The sequence below is a fragment of the Dermacentor andersoni genome, chromosome 4 (assembly GCF_023375885.2).
Source record: "Dermacentor andersoni chromosome 4, qqDerAnde1_hic_scaffold, whole genome shotgun sequence".
NCBI classification, from domain to species: domain Eukaryota; kingdom Metazoa; phylum Arthropoda; class Arachnida; order Ixodida; family Ixodidae; genus Dermacentor; species Dermacentor andersoni.
Window position 1 is genome coordinate 84,968,602 of NC_092817.1, and position 20,412 is coordinate 84,989,013.

At 49.8% G+C, this 20,412-nt stretch overlaps 1 protein-coding gene and 1 long non-coding RNA gene across 6 annotated transcripts in view; both read left to right on the forward strand.

Annotated features, from left to right (window-relative positions):
- Window positions 1–20,412, forward strand: part of Sbf (SET domain binding factor) — a 160,577-nt gene that overhangs the window by 46,807 nt on the left and 93,358 nt on the right. For all 5 annotated transcript variants that reach the window (XM_050183387.2, XM_050183385.2, XM_050183386.2 and 2 more), the window contains exon 2: window positions 18,985–19,391. In XM_050183387.2, coding sequence (XP_050039344.1) covers window positions 18,985–19,391 — 407 coding nt within the window. The remainder of the gene's footprint in view (window positions 1–18,984; window positions 19,392–20,412) is intronic.
- Window positions 9,452–11,468, forward strand: LOC129386260 (uncharacterized). Its single transcript, XR_008613702.1, has 2 exons — window positions 9,452–10,089; window positions 10,928–11,468. It is a non-coding gene; the product is annotated as an uncharacterized lncRNA (long non-coding RNA).

The following is a 20,412-nucleotide window of genomic DNA, read 5'->3' on the forward strand; positions in this document are numbered from 1 at the left end:
TGGTCAGGGACTCGAACCCGCGACCACCGCCTTTCCGGGACAGCCGCTCTACCATTTGAGCTAACCAGGCAGCTAGCAGATGGCAGGGCTAAGTCGAATTTCTGGACAACACGAAGCAAAGGCATGAGTTTGACGTAATAGTTCCGCGGAAACCCGCAAGGTGGAGAGAAGTAATTAAAGAAGGGAAAATCGGACATCCACCCGTTCGTAGCAATTGCTACAAACTAAACCATAGGTGTTCTTATCCAACCATTTGAGTTACCGTAGACCCGTGCCGTAGACAAAACGTGTCCTTCCGTGGTGCTGTTTTGACACGCTTGCAAAGCCTCATTGGGCAGGAATGATAGGCGCCATATCTTTTAGAATTACTAAAAGGCTCTTTTAAACAACTTGCACAAAAATTTTATCAGACTGCTATGTTCTGACAAGCAACCGCAGTACTTTGTTTACAACTGCCGAGGTACTGGCACGACGAAGCTTGGGCCGCTCCGGCCGCCAAGACTCGGGTGACCGTATCCGGCAACACAGCGTGAAGTGCTGAGCGACTCATGCAAGCCAGAACACTTGCAGCCACCGCGCAGTACGCCTCGTATACAGGAAAATAAATAGCTCTAAAAGATGTGGAGAATTTGCTAAAATATGTAAGCCGGCTGCGCGGCAAGATTCTTTCTTGACCAAAAACTTCAGTCTACTGACTACAATACTTTCTAGTGCGATCCTCCAGGAAGGAAGCGCGAGCACAAAACCACGGCCGGCCAGGAAATCTGTAGAGTCGTAGAGCAGGCGGTCCTGCACGGCCGTTACAGCCTTTGACGCAGCAGTACCGCCGTCCCCACGCTTTTCTTCCTGGGCTGTTTTCGATGTCTTGCACATTTGCCATCGTAAAAAAAGCGGTATGGGAACGTTTACTCGCAGGACGGTGGCGCACGTGGTTCAGAAGTTTCGAATCACACGCGGTCATAACAACAACACGTGCGCCACTACGCCGTCGACTGAAGTTTGATCAGTACCAGAGTTGCGCTTTCGACGCTACAGGTGGCGCGGCCGTCGCCGGGAAACTCCACTGTCAGGAGCGTATATAACCTCCTTGCGAGTACCCTCACTGCTTCGTTTACATGAACTCGACGCAAGCGGGTCGAGTCAAAAGTCGAGTTGAGCCATCTCGACCCGTCCGCATTTACACGCATCTTGCTGTGCGGGTTCAACCCACCTCTCGCGTGCGGATTGTCAGAACTTTTCTCGACACTAGCTCGGCCCGACCCGCTAGCGTTTACTGCAACCCGACGGCCGGTTTTCGTCCCGGCAAACCGACTCGACCCGACTTTTTATCGCGTTCATGTGAACCTAGCGTTTATACAAGGAACAAGCTTTCGGAGGATTTTCGACGTCGTCAAGAACAATGCGACACTCGCTCGGCGCCAAGGACTGCATATGCCTGATTACAGCGCCGACGCCCCTAGTGGCTAGCAAAGCATGATAGCCGGCCGACGCCGCATATCCGTCGGAAGCTTGTTCCTCGTGGTTGGGCGAGACTTAATCGCTGGCGTCGCTGTCGCATGCCAGGCAGGCGGGGGGGGGGGGGGGGGCTTTGCCTCAAGACCCCCGTTGTTGTCGTTGTCGTCGTCGTCACGCGCCAAGAATGCGCACTCTCGCAGCCGCAGCGCAGCGCGCTCGCGCGCGCAGGGCGCGTCCGCTTCTGATTCCTCAATGGGGCGTGCGATGATGCGCTCGTCCCATCGGTCGGTGTGTACACGCTCGTCAAAAGAACGCGCGCTTGGGCGTGTGTGCGTGTCTTCTTTCTTTTTCTTTTTTTCGGGCAGGGCGGAACGTCTTCTTTTGGGGACGAAGCGCCGCGGTCATGAACCGGAACGGGCGTGTTGTTGCGCTCCTCGTCTTGGCTCGAAAGGAAGCCGGCAGCGGCGCGTTAACGCAGCTTTGAGGTTTGAAGACGTACGCCTCTCAGGCGTATACATGTTCGAATGTGGTTCGCATACGGCTGCGCATGTGGTTTGGAGCGGAAAATGTTCAATGCATTTGGCTTCATCTCCTTGCAAAAGTTGTTTTAACCAACCTTCCAACGTAATTGTGGACATTTATCGATAAACATTATCAACGGACGGTCACAATGCAACCTCTTTACACCGTCTGCGCAGGTCGGCTGCGACGTAATTTCCGATGACCTGATGTGATTTTGTTATGTGCACGGAAATTGGATGTGAATCCGAGCACAAGACCCCTTGCTTGACAGCAGTACATCACACCCACTGTGGATGAATGCTCGCGCCGTTAGGCTGACTCTAATTGCTGTCACTCTTGGACGACTGCGCCAACTTTTGCTGCGTGTTAACTAAGCTGGACGGCGTCGGCCGCGCGCGTAGGAGCCTCGAAGGAAAGAACTTCACTCGCTGGGATCCCTTTCGAGATAGGTTTATTTTACAAGACAGATCGAAGGGAAGAGAAAGGAAAGAGAGAAGAAACACAAAATCCATGTTCTCTGTTGGCCGCACCGACGCCTTCGTCCCTCTCGGAGGCGACGGCGATTCGCACTCGGCAGGCGGTCCGCCGAAAACCCGGTGGCACGGATCGGATTGCGGGTCGAGGCGCCGGCCGGGACGCGGCGGGGCGCCCCTCGTCCGTTCGCCGGCTCCCCACCCCCTCTTTCTCTCTCTTGCGTCGTTGGGACCCCCAACCACGGGTGCAACAAACGTGTGACGGTCGTTTGCGACTTTCAACAACCTCCCCCGTAATGAGCGCCTGCTCATTCCCGGCCACCATTGTCCACACAGGCCGGCACTTCGCTGAGCTCGAGAGGGTACAAGGCTTGTATGGGTCGTCGCAGTACTCTTTGGTTCGAGAGAAGGATCTTGCAAGCGCGTATTCAGCCGTCTCTTTCAGGAAAGGTTTCTAAAACACGATGCATTTTCCACATCTGGAGAGGAGCTCGATCATCCCCGAAGAGAACTATGTCTCCCTCACTGATGCCTCTTCCTCTGCCTGGCTTTGTGACATGCGCTGAGACATTTGTGTCTCCACCGTTGCCAGAATGAATCAACAAGCCCGGCGCGTCGCCTGCATGGGCGTGTCTCTGCTGACGATTTGATATCGGTGGTTTTTTGGAAGGGAGGCAGGCTCGTTAGCCTGCGACCGACGAGGAAATGGGCTGGGGTTCAGGGCATAAGCTCCCCGCGTCCGAAGAGACGAAGGTCAACGGACGAGAATTTACGGTAGCTTCGACTTGGGTTAGAACCGTGGAGTGGCTGTCATGGTCGAGGCAGCTCCTTCTGAGCACTCTGTGAAGGGTGACCTTCACGGTTCCCACCATCCTCTCCCAAAAGCCACACCACCATGCCGCTCTCTCAACAATAAATTTCCAACTGATACTCTGTGCACTAAAAAAGGATGGGACCTCGCTTCCCCTTATGGCGCGGAACATCTGGTTCAGATCTTTAGATGCCTGTGATATCTGCCGAAGTTGAGGAAGCCGTTGGCACCATTTATCCCATGTTTCATGTGAATCTGAAGGAAGCCTTTCGTCCCACGCTGTACCCCGCTCCCAGAGGTTTAGGAACATAATCTTCGTCATTATGTTAATGGCCAAGTGGGTCGAAAATGCGCTCTGAGGCCTGTAATAGGAATCGCTTCGTGTCCTGCCGACTTGCCAAAAATCCAATTAGGGCGGTCATGTCAAAAACGAATTCGTCTGTGTCAGGCCTCCGCTCTACACCGAGAATATTTGTTGGGCCCAGCTCCGGTAGAGTTTTCTGGGCGCTTTCAGTCTCGGCAAACGATGCAATCAGTTCTGGGTGGTGTGGTTTGATCGCCGTTTTGTGAGGTTCATACCTCCAATCTTGAGTGTGCACTGCGATTCCCTGATTATGCGCTCTGCCTCTTCTATACTGTGCAGCTCCAGTAAAAAAGTCGTCTACGTACAGGTTGTCACTCAGGATCTTAGCGGTGCAGGGAAATTTCTCCTCTACAGTTTTGAGATTATGATCTAAGGTAGCTGCGACGAGAAACGGGCTGCACGTAGCGCCGAATGTCACCCTTGTCATGCGGTACTCTTTGACGGAAGGGAGCGCGTCGCCCTTCCTTGGTGTACTTTGATACCACTGAAAGCGGACAGCGTCGCGCTCATTCTCTGCAAGCTCGATTTGAAGGAAAGCCTTTCCTATATAGGACATTATGGCCACATTATGCACTCGGAATGGAATCAGGATACCCGCCAGGTCTGGATTTAGATTACGTCCTGCGAAGAGGACGTCGTTCAGTGACAGCTTTCCCGCCACTTTACAGGAGGCATCGAATACGACCCTCAACTTGGTTGTTCTGCTACCGCGGCGGACAACACCTCGGTGGGGCATGTAGTAAATGTGCCCTAGCGGGGACTCACCCTGTTCGTTCGCTTCCTCGGCATGTCCGGCTTGCAGGTAGTTCCTGATTGCCTGAACGTAGTCGAGAATAGTTTTTTCAAGTCGCAGCAGGTTCGCCGTTAATGAGTGAAGTCTGTGCGATGCCTTGTTCTTGTTGTCCGTCAAGTCTGACGCGTTCTCTTTCCATGGGAGAGCTACTTGGTATCTACCGTTCTTATGCATGATGGTTTCTTCCAAGGCCAGGAGAACGCTGTCGTCTTTGGCGGTCAGCTGTGCATCGTCGACGATCCCAAGGTGCTCCACCTCCCAGAATGCCCTAACTTGACGAGAAATTTTGTCGGGTGCTGTGGTCACACCTACCCGCATCACTCCGGTGCTCGTTAGGAAAGTTGCGACAGACGATGCAGATTCCGTACCTTGCAATGTCCACCCAAACACAGTCTCCATGGCCACGAGCTCCTCACCGAGGCGCTTGACATTTCCTGTTATGTGCCAGTAGTGATCGGCCCCGATAAGCAGCTCAACTCCAACACCAGGGTGGTAGCCGTCAGGTAACATTTCAGCAAGCTGGAGGCCGTGTTCATGAGCGATGCTTGCCGTGCAGTCGTCACGTGGTGGGAGGAGGTCTCCGCAGATCTCGGGCACCTCTAGTGCTTCGATGCGGACTCTGGTATTGTTGCGCCAGTTTCGCAGCCACTATTCCACGCGATGGCACTTCCTTCCTCAGACTGCCTCTCGCTTCCGAAGGCGTAAATAGCGAGCTTGTCCCCTCCTGTGACGCTAAGGTTGAGTCGCCGGGAAACCTCCTGTCGTATAACTGTTCTCTGACTGTCACCGTCAAGCAGCATTCTCACCAGAGCAATCTTGTGCTGGCCTTCCGCATACGCTCGCGCAGTCTATGGAAGCACACGGTTCTTACCAAGTGCTGGTCCCACCTGAAGCGACGACTGCACTGTTATCTCTGCTGGTGCAGCATCTTCGACTGAAGGAGGGCGTGTCAGTCTTTGATCGAGTTCGCAGACGCCAGTTGCGTGTCGTCCAGAGCATTCGGTACACTTCAGCCTCCTTGCAGTTAGGCACTCAGCGGCACGGTGCTTCTTTTTCGCACACTTGTAACAGCGCCTCTCTCTTGACATCACCTCCTCCTTCTTGTCTATAGGTACGGGGGCGACACAGTTCGCTGGTTGATATCCTTCTGCACCACAAAATGCGCATTGCGCCTCGCCGTCGGTTACGGTGAGAACAGACGCCGATGGGTTTTGAGGACGAACGTCCCCTTTGATCGGTGTTTTCTGTCTGATAGTGGTGTCCTGGTACACATGGCGTAATGCGCTTTGGGATCTCTCTCGGCTCTCAACCTCCCCTCTCATGAAATCGAGGAAACCGAGGAGCTCGTCTTGGGAGGTTTCAGGTGAGGCGGCCTTCCGTCAGAAGTACGCCAAGCAAAGCTCGTTTGGGATGCTTTTGCGAAGGACGGTGAGAAGCAGAGCGCCGTAGGTGCTCGATGACACTCCCAGCGCCTCTAGATTTCGGACTCCGGAGATCGGATTTAATCGGATTTTCGATGTCACGCAGATTGTGCACTGGGCGTACTTCAAGCAAGCGCGACATGTGCTTTTCAATTATGGCGTCCTCTTTCCCAAATCTCTCGTTGAGGGTCTTCACCGCGATACCGTAATTTCGACCGCTGATCGGCAACCCCTTTATGGCGGCGGCGGCTTTACCAGTTAGGTAACTCGTTAAATATTGTAACTTCGCTATTGTAGGCAGGGTGTTGTTCTTGTGAATAGTCGATTCAAATTGATTCTAAAATTTCTGCCGTGAGCGCAGGTCCCCGCTGAATTTTGCGATTTCCAACTTGGGTAATTTGATTGTCCCTGATAGTGGCTGAAACGCCGTGGGTGGGACGGAACCAATGTGGTGTGCTTTCTGCTCTGACGTGTTGCCTGTCTCTGGCTATACATATATAGTTGTTGACCGGCTCTCGTTGGCTCTCTGACTCCTGAGAGCCCTCTTGTTCTTAGTTTTGAGGGAGCAGATCTTCTCGGTGGGGGCAGCGCAAGCTTCTAATTCTGCATCTAATTCTTGAAGATCTATCTTTTCAATGCTCTCGTTAAGAGATTTCAACTCGTCTGCTTGTTCAAGGAGAAGGTCGAGGTGTACCTCAAGCTCGCCGACTTGGATGGTTGTCGATTGCAGTGGGCCGGTGGCCGCTGCGATGATTTTCTCGATTGCTTGTCGCAGGGCGGGCTGCTGCTTCTGTAGTCGTTCCATGGCGCTTTCGATGTCGACAGGCGAAGTAATCCCGGGTTTCGGCACCAAAAAATGTGAACGGATACTCGCGCCGTTGGGGTGACTCTAATTGTTGTCGCTCTTGGACGACTTTGGTAACTTTTGCTACGCGTTAACTATGCTGGACGGTGTCGGCCGCGCGCGCAGGAGCCTCGAAGGAAAGTACTTCACTCGTTGGGATCTGTTTCGAGACTGGTTTATTTTACAAAAGACAGATTGTAGGGAAGAGAGAAGAAATTCAAAGTCCACCTTCTCTGTTGGCCGCACCGACGCCTCCGTCCCTGTCGGAGGCGACGGCGATTCGCACTCAGCAGGCGGTCCGCCGAAGACCCGGTGGCACGGATCGGGTTGCGGGTCGAGGCGCCGGCCGGGACGCTATAGCACAGCGGGGCGGCGCCCCTCGTCCGCTCGCCGGATCCCGCTCTCTCTCTCTCTCTCTTGCGTCGCCCGGCCCCCAACCACGGGTGCAGCGAACGTGTGACGGTCGTTTGCGACTTTCAACATCCACTGCATTACTGCGGTGCATCTTTTCAGCAGCTTTATTATTTCACTTTGCCGGAAGGCGAACACAGGACATTTTGCTTACCAGCTGAACACCGCAAGCACTGCGCTACCGTGGCGGATCTCTGCAGCAATTTTTTTAGCTCACCCTTTCTTTTATTATTTTTATCAAAACGCGTAAATACCATGTAATCTGACCGCACCGTCTACTATGAGTAACTGTGCATAAGAAGCAGTGTAAAAAATATTGTACTGGATATATCTGTACGCCTGTATTACGGCGAAGCTGTTTACGGCTACGGTTCCGTGACATTTTCATGTTTGCGAGCAAAAGCTATCATCATCAATAATATGGCTCGTGCTACTGCTCGCGCGTTCGTCGTCGTCTTCTACTACAGCTGGCTCCGTTGCCGCTCACCATGCTAGCAATCCCATACTGCACCTCCCTCTGCGAAGGCGTTGACGGCACTGGCCCATTGCCAGTCGGTGCAGCGATTTCAGTCTCAAGTTTTCTCCCTCAATATACCGCGAAATGAAAACACGAAAGTATAACACGAGTGAACGCGAATGCATAAAAATAAATGTGTGTGTGTACCTTTCGTCATGATGACCACCGGTCAAGGCCATAAATGTGTTCGTACCTTTGTTCCAAATTCTGTGTCACCTCTTTATCGTGTGCTACACAGCTTCGCTGTCCATCCACCTTCACACAGTGGAACGACTCACGATTTTCTTTTTGTAATCTTGAGATGATGTAATGTAGGCGCTTTCACGTGCTTGAACTTGGAGTAAATTTCTCAATAATCTAAGGCTGGGCGCTGCAGTAGTCATGGACATACTAGCCAAGGTGTCCGCAATCACGAGGAGCTGCAATAGTCGTGCGCCAGACACGCTGAAGGAAGAACCCCCTTTCACGTTCGTTTCTCGCTTTCGTCATTGTTTCGTTTCTGACAGTGCGGGTTTCGTTCAATTGTCTGCCTGGTAACGGAAACGTGCAAAGCATCGAGCGCTGGCTTTCTGTCATCTTGGCAAATTGTCCTCCACCCCACTGTAGCACGAAGCTATACAAGAAACGTATGCGGGCTTCTCAAAAAGAAAGCTTCGCAGTTTAAATAACATTTGTTCTGATCCGGGATTCGAACCCGGGACCAACACTTTCCTAGAGCGGTTGCTCAATACCATACGAGCTAACCAACAGGCCAGCAGATAGCAGAGCGAGGGCGCAATAATCGACAACTTGCAAGAACTAGGATACCGGATATGGCAATCAGTTCTGCGGAAGCGCGCGAGCTGGAGGAAAGTTCATGAAAGGGAAAAATTGTCATCTGTACGTGCCCGACTGTAGCGCGACATTTTTCAGAAAGGAACATGTCAGACGTGGTGAGATGTGCTTAAATGTTCGAGCACGGTGAAAAGACACGTTGGACGAAGGAAGCATCGCCCGATTTTCGGCGAGAAGCGATCGTCGTCAGGAAAAGCGTTCCTCTTTCCCCTGACGGAAGCCTGCACCGCGACGTGACGGGCGAAGAAACGGCTGTGTGAACGAGGCCACGCTCCGAGCCTCTGACGATCGTTGATGACCGCGCGGCCACGTGCGCCGGCGGCGCGCACGCGCACTCCGTTGTGCCTCCAAGAGCCGGCACGTGAACCTGTCTCCTGGCGTATTCGACTGGCCCGTTTCAGGGCGCTGTCGTAGTGCTACGCTGTGAGTGCCATACAAGAGCTGTGAAATACATCATTGAAATTACAACCGTACGAAGCAAAAAGCCAGAGAAAGCATAGGGTAGCTTAATGGTTACGTTCAACCTTGGACTCCGAGGTCGGACGGTGCGCACTCAGTTGCAGTGTAGAAACAATTACGGAAAGGGATGTAAACGCGGACGATCGAAAAGCCAACTTGCCGCAGGTGGAAGTCGAAACCGCGTCATCCGCAATGCACGTCCTGTTAACTTCCGTGGGTATTTGTGCATGCACGTGTACTTGATCTAGCAATTGACACAAAGAGGTAAGACCGACGCCACGGGCCTCAATTCTACGTTCTTGTGCCCGATTGCCCTTTCTGAAGCAGCCCGTCCACTTGCGCTGAGCAAATTCTGTTGTTAGCCCTGGGAAAACGATCTGCGACGTCACATGCGAGCTTTTGCGCGGGTATTTCATGGCGGCGTCTCCGCTTGTCGAACTTTTCGCGACCTTTCCTGCCGCACTTAGCCTCTGGTCACGGCAACACTGTGACAAACTTGGAGTGTCACATATGAGTGTAGTTTATCAGCATGTAGCCTAACGCGATATACTCCTTAGCGTCGCTATAAGACTCCCTTTCCAGAAGAAACCGCTGCGTACAGCTCGCCGTGGAACGGCAGGGTTGTCCACTTACTTGCCGCAGCAGTTCACAACCTTTGTGTATGCATACGACAAGGTCCGTCCCGTCGGTTTATATCGCCTCAGTTCCAATCTCGAGTCTGAGCTGCTGCTGCGCTCGAAAGCCGGCCCGTAACGCACGCGTTGCGTCACTGCAGTACGCAAGCGGGGAAAGCGAAGTCACGCCACTTCGGGCCGCGCGAATTTGTGCGTGTCCGCGCGGATGCGTGCGGCTTGCAGCTGGTGGCGGCTCATTGTGATTCAATCCGCATTGAGTTGAAGGAGAGAGACGGACGGGCGGACGGACGAAACGGGACCCAGTCTCTCTCGCGCCTGCTGCAGCTGTGCGTATTCGCGAAAGCTGTTCGACGATGCGAATTTCTTGCTTTTAGTTGAAGAACGTCGCTTATATTTTGTTGCGTGCATGGACACATATGCCGTTGGGGGGCTTCGTTTCTTTTTTATTCACTCTTTCCATTATGAGCTCCCCTTTAGCTCCTTGTTTTTATTCTGTTCGAGAAGTGTTCGGATACATTTGCAGAACGCGATGGACTGGTTTGCCAGTGGAGTATGTATAGTGCAGCTTTTTTTTTTTTTTTTTGTACAATGCTGCGCGTTGAGAGAACGGCGCTCTGCTAAAACCACTGCACCCAGTGGATCGCGACGCGTCTTGCGTAATATACGCTGCAGCGCAGGAATGGAATGGAAATGTCCCGCATGGTTAGCCTTGCCTGTGCAATCGCCATGGCCTCCTGCACGTACACCGCGATGGTTGAGAACTGGGTGCCTAACTAAAATTTTGAATCTGCTCCAGAAAAGCAGCTTGTTTGCCCGGGAAGCGATCGAGGGTAGCGCGGATAATGCTGAATATAAGATCGAGTTAAAACAGGGATGAAAAAAGAGAGATTGGGGAAAGGAGAAAAGAGAGAGTTGGACGACAGTGAGTGGCGCTTTTGCAAACGGGAATTTGCGGCTCTTATTCAGATACATTGCACTAACTGCATCCAGTGGAGAGAGAGTAAAACATCTTTATTAATAATATTTGAATGAGCATTGCTGCACTATTATACAGGGTGTATTCCCAGTTGGAAAACGCAACAGGAAATTTCAGTCTGTCGTATTTTGGGACATTCTGTTGTCTGACGTCCTGTAGTCTGCTTGATCAATATTTAATTAAAGATTGACAGAGAGCTCTTTAGGGCTTTGTAATTTTGTTAGTGCAAAAAAGTAAAAAGTGAAAAGTAAAAAAAAGTTTTCAGCCTTGGATTCGAACTTGCGACGTGACCGTTTATGAACCCAGTATCCTACCACTGCACCACGCCGAACGTAGCTATTCTTATGCATTTTGAGCTTGTCAACAGTAAGAATCTCTACCCCCCCCCCCCCCCCTCTATTACCCTACACAGGAGCCCCGAATCAGGCCCTTGACACCGATATTTCGGAGCAAGAGGTCCGCATGGCCCTCCAAAACATCCGCAGAAGCTCTACACCGGGAAAAGACAGAATAACAAACTCTATGCTCCGTAACCTGGGTGATCAATCTATCACACAGCTTACAGAATATATTAATCAATTCTGGAGAGAGGGCACCCTGCCACAGTCCTGGTGTCATGCCAAAATTATCTTCATCGCGAAACAGAACAAACCCCACACCATACACCCCCACTTGTGCTGAATGCACTCATCCCGATGCTACGCTTACCCACATTTTCCTTGGATGCCCGGCGGACCTTCCCCCGCGGGGCCCGGAGCTCCTGACTACCTGGGAGGAATGGGAGACCCTGCTGCGCTCGACGGACCCTGCGAGGCAGAAGATCGCCACTGACCGGGCCGCCCATGTCATGGAACTCCATGAACTCACGAACGTGTAGTGCAGTGAGGTTGTGCGGGGACCCTGGGACCTACGTGCCCGAACCCCTTGGTCAAATAGAGTTCTTTCTCTCTCTCCCCCCTCTCTCTGTCTACGCTGATGCTTACGCTGATGTACGTTGAGAGCCAAGGTGCGCTTTCACACCGCCGCATCAACTGGCGCCACTCTATAGAAGAGCAGAAGGGCTGTTACCATCGACAAGTATTCTGTGAAGTACCAGAACATCGATTTTGCTTTACGATATCCATATCAGTTAAGCAATTCAGAAATAGACAGCGGTGACCGAGGGCACCTTCACTGTTGTTACTGCTAATTTCGACAGCGGTCTCTCGCTCTTTACTTTTGAGCGCGCATATAATTTATGTGTGCAGTACAATATAGCCACATAGACATTCGTGGATAAGTGCTCATTTAGACAGCGTACCGATTTCTTACGGCATAGCCTGTGCCCGAATACTGACACCCGAGCGAGACAGGTTTTCACGCAACTTTGTGGAACAACCCAAAAGTTCTTTGTGGCTTAGCAAAAAAGAAAAAAAAAACATATGCAATATTTCTGGGAAATTAACTAATGTGTCAGCGTAACCGCACGTGTAAGTCCACAGGGCTGTTTGTCACATCTTAGAAAATAAAGCTAAATGGATATGCAGCCGTTCCCGCAGATTCTATGATTTCGATCAGCGGGCGATGTTGAGGAGGCCGGTAGGGCGATCGCTGGTGCCTCGTCGTCACGGCACAATTACGTCAATTGGCCACGCCGACCTTATAAGGACACTAAAGTGAAAAATGATTTGTTCTGCATCAGTAAATTACCGTTCTACAACACCAAAAACAGCACTCTTACAACGATAAAGACGTTTGGTTAGCCAGAAAAAGCGCAAGAACGAAATACGGGTGGCGACGCCTACTTAAGTTCCCGCACCTGGGGGCTGTGACGTCTCGGATTTTGCTGGCATCTTCTAGGGCCTATTAATTATATATAGCGGTACAGATGGACTACATTGTGTTCTAAAGGAACCAAATATTAAACATGGCAAGTTTCGGGAACCTTTATTCAGCCAACGCCGCCCAAATGCGAAAACATACTTTGGAATCCCTGACGTCACGCTGACGTACCGGCGCTGGGGTTTCGGCGCGAAATTCAAATACTGATACTTGGACGTTCATTTTCTCTTCTAATAATCAAACTGTTTTCTTGAAATGACTGCCTGCAGCGTTCTCAAACAATGCTTCATTAGTCTAAACTGATTTATTGTTTCGCTTTAGTGTCCCTTTAATGCCGGTGTCGGTGCTGTCAGCATTGCTGGATTCAGAGAACGCACCATTGAATACCGCGCAAGAGAAAAGTAGTGTACAGCACCGATGTGAAACTGACATACAATTTTAAAGCGTCGCGACGCAAGGCGCTTATTTATTTATTTATTTATTTATTTATTTATTTATTTATTTATATATATATACCGTCGATCCCATCAGGGATCATAACAGGAGCGGCATTTACGTAGTTATACTACAATGTAACAATAATAATTAGCACATTATTAAGATTACGCACAATACATAGGCAATTAGCAATTGCAAACAGTATGATAGGTAGAAAAACTAAAGGAACACATTGTCATAACGTTACGAAAAACAAGAGGTAATAAAAAAGGTAGACAATTTGCATATGTGAACAGAATGGTAGGCATTAATTACACGATAATACATGGCAGTAAATTTAAGAGTAACAAGGGGTAATGAGATAGGCTGTCAAATAGCAATGGTGGTAGGTAATAATTACAAAATAATACAAGGCAATAAGATTAAGAATAAACAACAGGAAAAGAGGTAAAAATTGTATAAATAAACACCGGTACTCAGTAATGGCAAGTAATACAAGTTATAAGAGTGTCGCGTTGTCAGAACTTATGTAATTGCGATAGAAAGGGGCACATTTCTAACGCCACGACGGAAAGTCAGTCGTCGCGACAGAGTTCCTGTTGCGACGTCAGAATCGCTGTTGCGATAGAAAGTTGTTGCGACTTCAGAGTTCTTCTTGTCGCGACAGAACGTTTCTGTTGCGACCTCCGAAGAACTCATGTTCGTCGCGATGTCAGAAATGTCTGTCGCAACTACAGAAACATCAAAAGCTTCTGTCGTACGACAGAAATTTCTGTAGTTGCGACGGAAATTTGTCATCTTTTTCAACTGGGTTATTACTTAGTTATACTTGTTATTACTTCGTTTGTACGAAGACTAAGTAATATTTAAGAATATATATTTTAGCGTAAAAGGACGGTTTCTTCGCAGGCATGCCGTCAGTGGTGGCGACCGTAGTCTGACCGGTTATACGTGCTAATTAGTCGCTCACACAAATCTGTTAACTCTTCAACTTTTATGTAAAGCGTGCTCATCGTACAGCCATATCAAGTTTTACATCTGGAAAAATTCGATTACCCGCAGAATTGTAGCACGACGAAATTCAGCTATCAGAGCGCGCGAAACCGAAACTGGGAAGCTGCAGCGAGCGAAAAGCCACGCCCCTCGAGGCGACGTTGTGCTTACGTCACCCAGCAGCGGGCAGCCACCGCTCTGCGACTCAATGCTCCTTGCTTTCGAAGTGCGCTGGCTACGTAACGTCACACTGACGTACCTGCGTGAGTAAAAAAAAAAAGAGGTAACGTTGATCATCTTGTATTCTTTTGTAGTGAACAGCCTCTTATCGCGAAATTAACTAAAATATTGTTTTGACAATACTTTATTAGTATAAACTGACGTACTCGCTTTCGAGGTACTCTGTGCTGTTGATTAACTACTGTGGGTGAACAAGGAGAGCCTCTGGCTAGAGCCACTGTTTGGACAAGGCTTTTCGTCACTCGAAGACAAGTCCCCTCGTGGAAACGTTGGCTCCAGGCTTAGGCTTCGTTTGCTCGTCCACTGCGGAATAATGTGAACCCCTTGTCATTTCTTTTGGTAAAGTGCGTTTGTCCGCGTTATCTGTTGGCTTATTGTGAGTAAGCATGGGCGGGGGGGGGGGAACTGAATGCCACCGCACGCTACATATGCGAATGTGTTCACATTAAATAATGAGGCGTTAACGCCTGCTTCGTTGCTCCAGGATGCAATCTGTTGACGCCCCCGGATTTCATCGGCACAGGAGCCGACAAGGGATTCGCAGCAGGAGTCATGAGGTTGCTACAAATTACATATCCTGAAAAAATAATAAGAAGGAATAGGCAATAAACAACAAAAGAACAGTCTGGTGGGCTAGTTGGTATATGGCCTTACGTGACGTATAGCGCTAACTGGGGCACAGGACGACAGAGGAGACGAAAACAGTCGTCGTCTCCTCTGTCGTCCTGCGTGGCATTTGCGCTGTACCTCACGTAATAAACAACAGTTTGATAGACAATAGTGTTCGGGTTCTTTTTCTACAGTTTACGTGCGTACCGCGTTCGATCATAGTGAGTGCTGATGGGAACGTCCAGCAGGGTGCCTGTAGGTCTCGGGTAGAACTACTGTACAGGCTCCCATTCGGAGGCTCGATAAAGGGACAGTAACTCTAGTCCCAGGCATGTGTATGCTGCAGCAACAATCCTGGGTCCACTTGGCACATGCTAATGCAATGCGAATGAATTCACCCTGTGAGACCCGGAGTTAACGTACACCTTCCAGACGCTCTTGAATTTTACGAGGACGGAAGCATCAACCGGTCAGCGGTCGAGATAAGGAAGAAGTATTGAAGGGGGAAAAAAAGCAGGGAAGTGATTAATGCGACTGGTCCATTAAATGATGGAGAGCTACTTGTAGCGCAAAAAGGCACAGGGATAGAAGAACAAGGGAGACACACACAGGCACCGCTGCGTGTGCGTCTGATTAACTGAAGTTTTTGTCACTGCCCCGTTTCCAACGGGATGACAATAAATTATATCAAGTAACTCAAGTGCCCCCGGCCTTTACAGTCTCCACACCACAACTCGGCCAAGGCACTGTTGAAATTTTCGCGTTCGAGTGGCCTATTTAGAGAGACTATAGTTCTCACGGATGTTTCCCCACTTCCTCTATTCATTTTTTTATTGTCTTTACTTTATCTATCCGCTATTCTTCCCGTCTTTCATTTCCCCTTCCCCTTTCCCCCAGTGCAGGGTGGCCAACCGAAATCTCTTCTGGTTAACCTCCTCGCCTTTACCACCCCGTTTCTCTCTCTCTAGTCTCCAGCCCGCGGGTCCCAAGAACATTCGCGTCTGCCCCTGCAGTCGCTACCCTCGATGACCTCTGGTTTCTTATGTCCTAAGCTTTCGAAAGCTTTGAACTCGAGAGGGTCAAACTTGCTGCGTGGCGAATAGCGTGTCGTGCCGCGCCACGCTGCTTTTCTGTGGCGATGACCGCGTGAGGGGGGACTCCAGGCATCCAGGACCACCTTTCTCAAAGACGTTGCTGCGATTCGTGGGTCGAAGAAAGGACAGAGGCGACTCGGCTGACAAAGACCTCTGTTTCGCAGACACGTGAGATCCTTTAACAGCGCGGGATGCGCTTGAACTAATGCGATCACGTGCTGCTATCCAGCGCAACTTTCCCCCGTGAGCCCCCGCCACTGAAGGCTTTTCTTCTTCTTGAAGCACGTGCTCCCTGCAAGGGAGCAGAAATAGCCCCTCAACCATCTCCGTGGTAAAATCTCCGTCTCTCCGTGGTAAAAGGTCAACATTCGGCTGTTTTCTCGACTGCTTCCTTGCCTACTAGTTGTGCGCTTCAGTTTCAGTGAGTGTTTGTGAACAGATGCGTGACCTTCTCTTGCCTTCGTAGGAGCCACGCCCTTAATCTTTATTTTTCCCCGCCGGGATATTTCAGTGACTGTGACATTTCAATGAGAGCTGTACGACTGCGTTTCATGGTACGCTACAGATTTCACCGCAGTTCATCTGCATGGTTGCAGTAATTTTTATATTCTCTATCGTTCTAAGGAAAATGCTGTTGAAAAGGGTTCGTAGCGGGGCGGTCTATGATAAAACGTGGAGGGGGTTCACACGTGTATTGGTTCAGGCTGACTTTTCCAGATTAGGGCCTTTCGGCAAAGCTGAGTGAATCTAAGGTGTAGGTGCCCTACACCACCTGACAAGCGTGACCTTCCTATAGCGGCGTTCCATGTCTGTCTTTTGATAAGAAACGAACGGTAAGGTAAACAGGACTATGTTCCGCCTTGGCCTCCGTTTCTTGCCTCTGTTTTACGATTGTTGACGCCAAACGCGATTTGGCATGCAAAACATGGTGGAACGCGGTAGCTTTGGTATCGAACGATCCGATAAAAGGGCTGCACATGTCGTTACACGGTGGAAGCGATACGTCCATTAGGTTGCAGTGGCGCCCTGGCATCGCCCAATGAAGCGTCGTTTGAGAGGGAAACAAAAGCGTTGGACCCTCAGTTAGGACGGGAAACTTCTTTTCTTCTTTCCGTACTGGCCAGCAGTCGCCGCCAGCTCCAGACAGCATTGCCCGTATCCCGCTCGGCATCAAGATTTTGGACCCGTATAGCGCTACGGGACCGCGAAGTAGGGAGAGCCCGCCTCGACGAAACGAAAATGCCACGAACGCAACCAAACATTAGTGTTGGAGAGGGGGGGGGGGGGGGGGGAGGCGAAAGCAAAAGCAAAGACGAGGTGTACGAGGCGTCTGTGGACGCGCGTTTCGTGGTTTTTGTTTCGTTTCTTCGTTGTACGTGCGCGGCACGTTTGTCATTTTCTGTGTGTGTCTGCCTGTCAGGGAGCGGGTGTCTCTAGCCGGGGGGGGGGGGGGGGGGGGGTAGCGACCGACCTTGGCTGTTCGGGTGCGCACGCCGCTTTGTTCCCGTTGTCTTCACTCTCTCGCTCGCCGTGTTTGTGCTCGCGGGTCACCGGCTCCGCGCCGCGCGGCAGTCGGCCTGTCCGCTGTCGCCGACTAAAGTTTCATTCTTCTTTTGTGTTTGGCCAGGCCAGCAACTTTTTCGTGCACAGAGTGCACGAAAAAAAACAACAAAAAAGCAGGGTTGCTTCTGAGTAGTGCTTCCAGCCCTTTGAGGACTTTATCCTCTTCTTCCCCACCACACGCTTTTTTTTTTTCTCAGAAAGGATATCGACCTTATTATCTTGTCCCTTTCCCTTTCCACATGCCCCCTCCCCATTTCTTGTTTTGTATTTAATGATTTGGGCGCGTCCTTCGTTTTATGATCGGCCTCCCCTGGGCAGTCACGGATCGGCGCACCCTTGCGTTTGCCGAAATTCACCGCGGATTCTTAACTGCTTGTTTCCGTTTTTCTTTTTCTTTCTGGCTCCGCTTTCGTTTTGTGTTTTACTGGTTTCGGGTGGCTGCGTTGTACTGCTGTGGTGGGAGAGGGAGTGGCAATTCCGGTTCAATGTGCGTTTTGCGCTTGTTACCAATGTCGGTCGCATGTGGCTGCCCCCATGGTTACCTAGAATGGGCCGAAGACAGAGCAAGACTGAAGGAGAGGGAAAGAAGAGGAGGAAGAAAAAAAAAAGGAACTTGACAACATTTGGTTCGACCTTGCGGAATCACAACCCAGTTTCCACCAAAGCTGTTTGTGTGACTATGGGCGTTTCCACTATAATTCCTTTGAACACGGGACAATTTCTCCGTAAAAAAATTTCACTACGCTATTTCAGCAGTTTCAAATGCTATAGACTGACGAGTTGTTCTCTCGCGATTGCTTAAATGGGCGCGTTTTCCCGCCTAAACCGCCGTTTCGCTTGCAGGGCCGGCCCACGATATGGTGGCTTCGTTCAGTCATTGTTATACATTTCGCTACAAAACACTTGTTCAGGAGTAATGCACTCGTTAGTTCAGTTCTTAAATACAGATTGTGCTGAGGCAGCATAACGAAATCGTCGGAACAGAAAGTAGACCGCGTTATAAGCGGTATTTCGTTAAAAGTGGAAAAGTCTTTAAAAGCCATAGTAACGTCGGATTGGCACACCAACAGAACGGGAGCTCCTAAAACGAATAATAAGGGCCATACTCGATAGTGGCAATGTGGCAGGCGAAGTTATAATGACAACTGTGAGCAACTGCCTCCTTTGCTGGTTATGTTCACATCATTGAATATCGTCACATGCTGTTGCATGCCTGTATACTATATATGCATCTAACGAATTTTAGCATGAATTAATAATAAACTGAAACTGATACAGGCATGCAGAAGGAGCTGCCACGATATGACAAGAGTGGCCTTTGCTGGTGTGTCAGCTTCTCCAGATTGATATGAATAAAAGCAAAGGTTCACCAATGCTGCCAAGTGTAGTTGCTTGCAGTCTCATGCTGCTTTGCATTTCATGTTAAGCAGATCTGGCACCGTAAAAAATCACCTGCTCTGACAAATGTTTCACTGCCGCTGAAGCTGTGAAAAAAATTCAGATTAGGATGTTTTGCTATAACAAGTAGTAGGATAAGAAAAAGTATAATATATGTTTTATTCTTGGTAACTCTACACCATAAATGTGAAGCTGTTTCAAATGGCAGTAAAGAAATGCTCTTTATTTCATGCATATCTTAAACACGTTGAAATACACCTGTCATTCCATAGGTTCTTACCCTCTTGTCCTCATGTCTTTTGCATTGCTGCAGGGAGTGGGCTGAGCAGTGGGCGCATTGAGCAGCGCTTTCCTGAGGAAGACTGGAAAGACACACCCTTCATTGAAGGCATCGAATCCTTCTGCCAGCCGCAAGGATGGGCCCTGGTCACAGCACGCCGTCAGCCGAACTTCTTTGTAGCCGTGCTCACAGACATTGACGCACAGCGGCACTACTGTGCCTGTCTTGCCTTCAACGAGCCAGTGGCCTTGACGCCTGCGGCGTTGCAACGTCGACGTCCCGACGAAGAAGATGAAGACGATGAGCAGGATGAACTGGCAGCCACGGCTGCAGGCCTCAGTGGGGGGGGTACGGGGACACTGGTGCAACATCACTCGCTTATGTATGCCCCAAAGTGCCTGGTGCTTGTGTCACGACTTGACTGTGTGCCAGCCTTCAAGGTGAGCTTTCTTGGCCGTGAGGTATGAGTGGATGTTGGTGTTCATTAGGCCATATGACATGCTGGAAGGGGCTGGGCCGCCAAGTTTTTTGTAGACGAGCATCTTATTTATAAAAAGCATTTACCCAGGGAATATTTTAAATTAGAAGGACCTCTCGTGAGCCACTTATGTACCTAGCTGAAGAAGTGAAATTGACTTCAGGATTTTTATGTGATGGATAAGCAGGTTAGAGTCAATAACTATCTTGCATCAAGGGCCTTCCAGGTTGTCTGTCTATCTCTCACAGGCTGCATGATTTATGCTTGCTTATGCCAGACCTGAAGCTTGAGAATTGGCTGGGTCATAAAGCACATTCCTTGGTTTGCTGTTAAATTGGACAACATTGGCATCTAGCTTCCGTTTCTGCCAAGGAGTGGACATCGGGACAGCTGAGAATTTTCGAAGAAGGATCTTCAGGCACATTGGCGATCCTAAGCATGCCACTAGTCTTGTAGACAACTGAAGCTCCAGAATGTGCAGTCTAGGGTGTTACTGATTAGAAAACTCATGCTGAAGTTTTGGTTTGACAAGGACAGAAAATTTGGCCATGCAAGAGCTATATTCTCTTCAGTTTTGTCACTTAATTCCATGCAGTAATTGCATGAAATTAGTGAGCATTAGTGAACATTAACTTCATGGAACTAGTGAGCATTGAGATAACAAGGTAGTCAGCCAAGGAAGCAATGTACATGCATCGTAGTTCTGCTGACGAAAACTGAATATTCGAGATTCGATGTGCTTTCTTCTTATGCAGAAATTTCAACTTCTCTGTATTGCAAAAGAACCATATGTCATTCTATGTACACTTTTGATGAGATCAATTTTGCTATTCATAGTAAAAGTTTGTGAAATGTTGAGATCTTCAAAACAGTTGTGCACGCTGCTGCTGGCAGTTTTCCTCAACCTTCACACGGCTACTGAGCATATGTCCAGAAAACACTCCCATTATCATTTAAAGAATATGTTTAACAAGAATCATGCC